This window comes from Agelaius tricolor, unplaced genomic scaffold (assembly GCF_023055355.1).
Source record: "Agelaius tricolor isolate 1412-34295 unplaced genomic scaffold, bAgeTri1.0.p SCAF_1, whole genome shotgun sequence".
Taxonomy (NCBI): domain Eukaryota; kingdom Metazoa; phylum Chordata; class Aves; order Passeriformes; family Icteridae; genus Agelaius; species Agelaius tricolor.
The window spans coordinates 70,681,914-70,691,304 of record NW_027269261.1 but is presented as its reverse complement, the minus strand read 5'-3'; the positions used below and the strand labels follow the sequence as shown (position 1 = coordinate 70,691,304).

Below are 9,391 nucleotides of genomic sequence, written 5' to 3'. Positions count from 1 at the left end.
TCGGAAACTGGACCACCACCATCTGGGGATACTCCTTTTGAGATACATCCTGAGAAAAACTAAAATCACAATAGTGTATAGGATTGTGATGTAATAATTTGGAATAAAAATTGCTGATGAGTAAAAATTGGAAATAGAAACTGCTGAAAAAGCTGATGAGTACCCCTATAAATACCTGTAACCCTCAACTATCGGTGTGCAGTTGGAGGGAAAACTTCCCCCTCTGTACCCAGCACTGTATTGCTCATACTTTACCATATTATAATAAACTGATTGCTGCTTGAATCAGTTGGCCTAGTCAAGCTTCTTATTCATAACATTAGGGTTGGAAGGGGCCTCTGGAGATCATCTAGTCCATGGCACCTAGAGCAGGTTACCTAGCAGGTCCAAGGTCACGTAGAGCAGGTGACACAGAAACGTTTGAAAGTCCCCAGAGAGGGAGAGTCCATGACCTTGCTGTGGAGCCTGTTCCAGTGCTATGCCACCCTCAGTGTAAAGAAGCTCTTCCTTGTGTTGAGGTGGATGAGGAAGTTCAGTTTGGAAACTGGAGTGCATGGGTAGGGCAGTAGGGTGTTGTGTGGGGCTCCAAGTGGGTTTGGAAAGTGGATTTGTACCAAGTGGCTGTGTAGGGAGTGTGGCCCTGGGGCAACCAGACAGGTGGGCTCCTTGGGGGCTCCCACAATGCCTGTGGCGCAGTTTTGGGGGAAAAGAACGGGAAGGAGCCAGGGACCAGCAAAGGACCTGGGGGTGCTGGTTGACAGTGGCTCAACATGAGCCAGTGTGTGCCCAGGTGGCCAAGAAGGACACTGGCATGCTGGCCTGTATCTGGCCAGCTGCACCAGGGCATTGATTGTCTCCCTGTACTCAGCACTGGCAATGCTGTGCCTCAGATCCTGTGTTTGGTTCTGTACTTCTCGCCACAGGAAGGACATTGAGGGGCTGGAGCGAGTCCAGAGAAGGGCAATGAAACTGGTGATGGGTCTGAAGCACAAGTCCCGTGAAGAGCAGCTGAGGGAGCTGGGGTTGTTTAGCCTGGAGAAAAGGAGGCTCAGGGCTGACCTTATTGCTCTCTTTGACTCCCTGAAAGATGGTTTTAGCCAGGTGAGAATTGGTCTCTTCTCCCAGGCAACCAGTGTCAGGATGAGAAGACGCAGCCTCAAGCTGTGCCACGAGAGGTTTAGGTTGGACATGATGAAGAATTTCTCCACAGAAATGGTGATTAGATATTGAAATATGCTGCCCGGGGAAGTGGTGGCACCGTACCTGGAGGTTTTTAAGAAAGATTGGACGTGGGACTTAGTGCCATGGTCTAGTCGACATTGTGATGATAGGTCATAGGTTGGACTCGATGATCTCAGAGGGTTTTTCCAATCTAATCGACCCTGTGATTCCGTGACCCAACGGGAGCGGTTCGCCCAGCACCGGCCGCGCACGGGCTCCCCCACAGCCCCGCGGGACTCCATTTCCCAGCGCGCCCCGCGCCCTCGCCGCCGCCGCCGCGCCGGGAAGATGGCGGCCCTTGTGTCGCCCTTGGCTACTGCGCGCTGCTTGCTGCGGGCTCTGGGCTGCCGCGGCCGCCTGCTCCCGCCGCACAGAGGTCAGTGCCGCCGCCGCGGCTCTCCGGGGCTCGCCAGGCCCGGGCGGGCGGCGGGCTGCCGGGGCGCCGCACAGGAAGGGCACCGAGGAGCGGTCGCAGGAGCCGGTGCGTGCCTTCCCTCCCCGTCGTGCCGCGGGTCTGTCCCCGGCGGAGGGGAGGTGGGTGGCGGTGCCGGGCGGGCCACACGGCAACCGCCGGGACACGCACGGGCCTCGCCGCTCTGCCATGACCTGCCGGTGTTCTCGCATTTCCGGCCGGGGCTTGTCCGCGACACAGCCCTGGAGGGGACCTGCCTGCCGGGGTGACACCGAGAGTCGGCCCCGGCCACCGGGTGACCCGCAAAGGGGGCCCGTGGCTTCCCGAGCTTTTCCCCTGGCAAATAGGGCCTCGGTGCGCTGCCCGGTTAAAGCCTTGCGGCCGCACCGGGGCTCGGCGAGTGCGCCGCTGGCTGCCAGCGCTTCGGCCGGGCCTTGGGGAGTCTCGGGGACTGTTCTCCCTCAAGGACCCTCCGGGGTATAACGAAGGACAGCTGTGCTTTCACAGCCTTGCTTTGAAAGCCTCTTCAGTACAAAATTTTATGGAGTTTTGTTAACTTGAGGCTTAGGTTAGGAGCAGAGATCGTTTTTCCTCAGTGAGAGCTGTTCGTCCTCTGCCAGTCTGGCCAAGGTGTGAGAATTCAGCTGGTGACTGGTGGGTCCCAGGATTGATAAATGTCCACACCCACACATTATGTTGTGATTGTAAAATATTTATACATCCTAAGAAAAATAGACAAGCACTGCAGGTAGTACTGTAGTTGCGTGTGTTTTATTTTATATTGGTCTAACACTTGGACTCTCTGTAGGTTTTTTTTTTTTTTTTATAAACAACATACTAGTATTTAGAAAAAGTTGTCTGAGCAAATGTAGAGGCTTCAGGCAGTTTGTCAGCTTCTGTGTCAAAGAAAAAGTAGTCCTTGCATATGTTGTTTGAGGACATCACACTGCAGGGATGGGCTGCCATCATGGAATTGATTTATAATCTTGGTTTTATGATCACTGGTTTATAGTCTTTTCTTTGTTTTTGTGATTTGCTTTCCACAATTGTGTACCTTTTCCTTAATTAAGTAAGGACATGACAAGTATTTGTGAAGTCACAGTTTCACTGGTATGCTTCTCTTGTCTCTACTTTCATCTATAGGTCAGGTTGTGAAACGAGGTGTGCATGGAAAAAATACAAGTAATCTTCTAGCAGAATAATGTATCAGGCACTTATGCACAAAGTAGAATTCTAGTTCCAACTCATGTTTCTCTAGAAGATTAAATACTGTGCCTTATGCTGCCAGAATGAATGGCCTTCAGTGATTCATCTAAGGTCATATAATGAGACAAAAATGTAAATCCTTGTCCTTTTGTCTTAGTTGCAAGCTGCTTCTTCTGGTTTGAACCACTAATTTTAGCATGTGGGGGGCTTTTATGAATTTTACATTATATTGACCTAACATCTTCAATTCATGCAGATAACTTAGTGTGTATGCCCCCCCCCCCCCCCCCCATATGGTTGTTGGATTTTGATTTTTTAAGCTTTCTGTTAAGCACTGGAAAGTAAATATTTTTTTCAGATCACCTCCTCTTACATTCTTGTCATTAATCATAGTGCAATATTTTGAAAGGAGCATTTGTGTATTATAGGACTATAAATGTATTTTTAGCTTTATACCTAGCACATGACCTCTTTCCCAAGAAGCTTACATGACAAGTCTTTGTTCTTCTGCAGGTTTATTCATGTGCTTAACTTTAACACACGTGTTTAATTTATCCAAATCCTTATACATCATGGGGCAATTTACCTGCTTGAGACTGATTCTGCAAAACTTGCATATATATTTAACAAAAAATGATACAAGAGAACATGATTATTGCTTACAGATACTAACATGAAAATAAATTCTTTCTGATATTTTGCTACCTTTGCTCCTATTTTCACACAGGATAATAACCTTTGGAGCTGCAAGACTGTACCATTGCCCGTCCTCGTCACTGTGGTGTCATCTAAGAAGGAAACATTTTGCAGCAGTTCTATTACTGGCTTAATCTTGAGTTTAGGTCTCTGATACCACTATCACCTGTTGATGAAAGTGCCCTCTGACTCCCAAGTCCTCTTTTTCTGTCGTGGCAGTTGTGTTTCATAGGCAGTTTTAACAGCTTTACACTAAGAGCTTTAAGGTCTGAAGCAGTTTGGCTTCATTGTGACCCAAACTGATATTCTGAACTTCAGCTTGGATTATTGAAAGCATGACAGTTTTTAAAAGTTAGTTTCTCTGACGTTTTTTTCCCCCTCTCTCCACACAAATTCCAGAGTTTGTGAAAAGCTCTCAAGGCAGATTGTGCTGGCAGAGCAGTAATGAAACAGATGTGATCCTTGTACCTTGCATTAATATTGATTTAGTAGAAGCTATTCCAGCTTCTTGATCGTGATTGTCAGCAAAGGTGGCACTCGGATGATTTTGGGGTACTGAATTTTGGTGCAGTTGTAACCTACATGAGTTTGGTTTAGATGCAGTTCTCACAACTCTTTGCAGTTCTGCATTTCTTCGCAGTTGGAAATCTTCTCTGTTTTTAAGACAAACAGTAATTAACAGCAAAGAAGGAAGGAGGAAGTGTTAATTCTCTACCTTGTAGCTTGGTAACCCTTCTGTGCTCTCTCTTTTGGCTGCTGTCAGGATCAGTTTTGGTATGCCACAACTCAACTTCCATTTCAGTTTGTCTTCTTGCATAAATAACTCTAGTGCCTGCCTCCGAAGTGACTGTTGCTTTCATAAGCTGTGTCATTGAAACTCATATCCCTTTTTCTGTGTTGTCTCAGACATCAGTTCTAAGTATCAGTAGAAAAACTCAACAACACACTGATCAGTTTTCCAGTTTGCTGCTTTTCTCCAGGTCAGAAAGTCCCTGGAGTTAAGAACACTTTTTATAATTTTATGTAGGCATTCATTATCTTTGCAGTGGTAAATTGATGTCAGTTTACCAAATATGTCTTAAGTACCCCACTTGAAAGAAATGTTCTTAAAATTCCAGATTGGCCTTTTTAAAAATAAGTTATATTTGCCTTGGTGAGATTTTCCCCTCCAATTTCTTTCTCTTTTTTTGGGTGTGTCATGGTAGGTTTCCACTGCAGCTGTGTCTGTGATCCTTTTATGTGTAAGCAGAAAGGCACATGCAAAGACCTAATTACATGGTATGAAGTAAAGTGAGATTATACTGACGTATGTATGTTTTGGGAACAGGAATTTAGGAAAAAAGTTGCAGCTTGGTGTCAAATCTAAAGAAGCAGGGAACATCATGTTAAATGTGGTAACATCCTGCACTATCCTGAAGGTGGGAAAGGTAGGTTATGGATAACCATGTCTAATTTTACACTGTTCTGTGTAAAACTGTGTGAACAGTGAATTGATGTTGTGCTTTTCTATAGTTGTATCCAGAACACTGCATAGGTGTGGAGGATGTTTTTTCTGTGTGTGACACTTGAAGACTTCAGAAGGGAAAATAATAAATAATTGAGTTGAAGTTTCTGTAATACAAAGATTAGATAATGAAACAGTAAGGAATAAATGAAAACCCCTATTTTGCAGTGTGGAGAAGAGGGCTGTAGGACTGTAGTTAGTACACTGAATCATAGGTGACTCCTGTAGTTGAGTGATAGATTTTGCAATCTGTTTCACAAAATGCAGGTTAGAATGGAAGGTGCACATTTTTTTCTGTCTCTTAGAATATTGTATCACTTGTACCTTCTGTTGATTTATCTCTTATCTCTAAAACCCCACATGCTCTTCAGTAACATCAGCCTTTTTTTTTGCAGCTACAGGTGTGAGTTTATCACTTAACCAGTTACTGGGTGTCTCCTGGTAGTGCACTATAGTGTTCTCCCGTGATATTTAAATCCCAGTGTTCAATATTATATTATGAGAACAGTGAGTGATTTGTGCCAGGACACCCTCTATGGCCATTTGGGCATAATCTCCACTTCTGTCACATGTTAATGACTACTTTCTCCCACTCCCAGGATGGTTAGCTGTGAGAACATGTAATCTGAGACAGAGCCCATGCTTCTGAGCAGTCCTGCTGCTGATGTGCTTTGTCTATGGCCAGGAAGGTCATGAGCCACAAACCCTTTCTTGCCCCTAAATCAGCTTATTTTTTATTTTTCTTTGAGTCTGTAAGAAGTAAGAACTTCAGAATTTATAGGTATAAGGGGGCACGCTGGAGCTCTTGGGGCCATCAACTTCTACATATTGCAAAGGCACAGATAGTTCAGAGGTATGGATCACGGGACTGAGGTGGACTTTTTTTGGGAGTGGAATAGTAGAAAACAAGATGAAAAAGTTTTGAGAGATCATCTGAGCAACCTGGTCTGGTGGAAGGTGTCCCTGCCCATGGCAGGAGTGTTGGATCTAGATGATACTTCAGCTCCTTTCCAACCTAAGCCATTCTATAATTGTGTGATCTTTCTTTTCCCCTTCTCTTCAGACGCAGGTCAGGTTTTGCTGACCTGTTCCTGACAGATTTTCCTCAAAGTTATTTTTAAAATTCACACCAAATCTTTGGAAGTTTTACAGCTTCTAGACTATTAATCTATGTCACTACCTTAATTACAGTTATTAAGTTATCTGTATAAATACCATATCCTTTCATTTTCTCATTACACTGTATGTATTTGGAGACAGCTATATGTTTTTCTTCTCTACAGGTTTTACTCACACTTTTGCAATAACAAACTTTGAACTCAACTTTCTTTATGTGATCTCTTTGGATAGGGATGAGCTAATTACTCTTAATTCAAAGCAACAACTCAGTTCCTCCAGGAACAAGAGAATTTGGTGCAGTTATTGGCTGCAGATATAAACAGTGACTGTCTTTTTATAGAAAAACTGTTACTTGCAATAGGTAAACATAATTTGATCTCCTAGTTCAGTTTTATTGTTTTCTAATATTCTATCTTTCTTATAGTTATTTAAAACTCTTTTTGTGCCTTTTATGGCATCTTTGGGTTGTGACTCATATTTTAAAAAAATAAAAAAAATCTCTATTTACTCTGTCATTTGGTTCATACTTCTTATAACATATGTGAAAATGGAAAAGCGTCTTCCAGGGCAGACTATGCCAGCATTGAATAGAACAGGGTGTTTTTTTCTCTCTGTGTATCTATATCAGAGGACTTGTGTTTATTTTATTTTAGTTTATTTTTTCCTCTAATAGTGTTATTTTATTGTCTCACTGGCATTTTGTGATCCGGTGTAGCTGTTGGATCCTTTTTTGCAGGTCTTTGCTCTTTAGCTGGTCATTCCCCCTATCCTGAGTTAGTTATTTCCTCTAAATAACATGCTTTGTCCCTATTGAATTACATCTTAATTTTATTAGTTTATTTGTCCAGTTTGTCAGAATTTACTTGCCTTCCTAAGTGTCTGCACCCCTCTCCTGATTTTCTGTTATTTGTATTCCCAGTCTGCTTACCTTATTTTTCCATATATGGATGGAAATTCAGGGTTGCACCAAGATGAGATCCTGAGCCCTCTATGAAACTCTGCTGCAGATATACACCTGGTTTAAGTGTAGTAATTATTTACCACATATTCTTTTTCCAGCTGTTTTGTACCTGCTTAAAAGTACTTTCACTAGCAACTTTCTTTCCTGCTTTATAGATGGCAATGCTATGGGACAAAAGTGTTACTGCAATTAACATGATATTCCTTTAGCCATTAAGAAATCATATTTTTCTTTATTGTACTTAACCTGTTAAATGACACTGGAAGCAAAGATATTTAACAACTTTCCAATGTATGCCATTGTTTCTGATACTAATGACTTGGCAAGCCTTCTTTGTAATCTTGTGCATAGTTTCTTTCCCTAGTTGTCTTGTTTTATATCTAGCAATTCTGACTTTTTTTTAAATGTCTTGTTTCTGACAGTATTCCTACCTAGACTTGTCCTTGTCTCTCCTAGACTTGTCCCTGTCTCTTCTAGGCAGAAGATAATGCCAGCAGATCAGGCTGTGGGATTGCAGGGCTTCACAGCTGCTGCCTTGCTTAGTGTGGTGTTTGACAGGTTGTTTCAAATTCCTTACAGAATTTCAGAATTACAGAATTACAGAACTCCTGGTTTGGTCTCATTTGTTGACTTTTAAATATTTTCTGAAGTTTTACCTAAAAGATTATCTATTTAGAGAAATGCACTTTGGAAATGTAGATGGTTTTACCCCAATTTGGAAAAAAAAGAAGGGTCAAAACCTCCCATGCACCAGCTCAGCCAAATCTTACCAACTCTGTAGCTGGACTTCTTAGAATGTGTGCTTTTTAATAAAATAAAGGAATGTTAAAACATACTGGTAGAGTTAGTAAAAAGTTAGAAATCGAGTTAATGAAAAATGAAGGGGTAACCAGTGGTTATATAGGTAAAACATTGTCATGTTTATATGTCTGTGTGTAAACTGTTAGGAATATGTGTTGTTTATAAGGAGATGCTTTTAAGAACTTCTCTATTAATTGGCTACTTTTATTTTTACAGCCTACACAGCTCAGGCAGATGAGAAGACAGGCCCTGCTACTCCTACAGATGCTCATGCCAGAGCCTTACAGGTTTGCAATGGACCTTTAGAACATTATGACTTTTTGATTAAGCATCAAGAGCTGAAGAATGACGAGCAACAAAGAAGAGTTGTGCAGCACCTGCAGAAACTGCATGAGAGCCTTAAAGGCTACAGCATTGATTCGAAAAATGTTCTTTCACAGGTGAGGTTTATAATAATAAAAATATTTTTTGCATTTATATTTCCTCCTAAGAATGTGCTTAAAATGCATAAATTTCTGCCAAGAGCACAAATCTTATTTTTGCAAATGTATCTTTCCAGATAGATGATTCTTCATGTTTCAATATGTCTTCTTTCTTTTTTGGTTTGTAAAATCCAGTGGCACTCTAGAAGTAGCCAAATTAGATACTATTGAAATAATTCTGTAAGAAAATCTAATGTGGTTTTAGTTATGGTCCACTGCCTACTTTTCCAAAAACATCATTTGGCTCTAGAAGAGAAGGGCCTAAACCAGGTTTTAATTCTCAAGCACTGGTATTATACTTGTGTGTTTGGATTAGATAAACTGAACACTGATGTTTTGTGTTCTAACAGATATTCCACGAATAATTCCACATTATAATATGTATCAAACGTGACTTTTAAAAACAGTTCTTCTCCATGTCGCTAGTTTCCATGTGAGGTAAGGAAAGAAGGCCTTGGTATAATCTGCACCCTTATTGTGTTTTTGGGGGCATCACAGTTTCTTTTCAAAGATTTACAAAAGTTTATATCCCTGTTGCACATTGCCTTAACAATTACAGAGATGTGAGCCAGCTGTGGCATCTCTGTAACTTTTACCTGAAGCTCTAGACACAATGTTTTCTAGACTCTCTTTGACAGTATTTTCCACGTCTCTTGTTGTCATGCTATTATTCTCAGATTGCTGCTCTGGTGGCCTTGCACCTGCAAATATTGATAGCACTGGTATGGCATGTTCTCATGGGAAGCAACTGGAAGTGATGTGGGAATTCCCTCTTCAGCTTTCCTTGCCTCTTGTTTTGTAGATCTGAGTGTATATCCCAGAAAACCAAATGTAGCACTCAGCAAAGCAGATAAGACATTTAATGCATCGCTAAATATTGGCATAGATGTGCACAAAAGTTGAATGCCCAGTGAATGTGCTTCATTTGCACCTGATTAACATATTTCAGTCAGCACAGTTGTAAGCTGTGGTAGGATGAAACAACAAGA

General features: G+C 42.0%; 1 protein-coding gene across 3 annotated transcripts in view; it reads left to right on the top strand.

The window, feature by feature from the left end:
- The first annotated feature begins 1,492 nt into the window (after positions 1–1,492).
- AFG1L (AFG1 like ATPase) overlaps positions 1,493–9,391 on the top strand; it is a 64,563-nt gene continuing 56,664 nt past the window's right edge. For 2 of the 3 annotated variants that reach the window (XM_071439156.1, XM_071439136.1), the window contains exons 1-2: positions 1,504–1,702; positions 8,137–8,360. In XM_071439156.1, coding sequence (XP_071295257.1) covers positions 1,510–1,702; positions 8,137–8,360 — 417 coding nt within the window. In that variant the 5' untranslated portion in view covers positions 1,504–1,509. Of the gene's footprint in view, positions 1,703–8,136; positions 8,361–9,391 lie in introns of all 3 variants that reach the window. The other variant, XM_071439146.1, reaches the window with a different exon arrangement.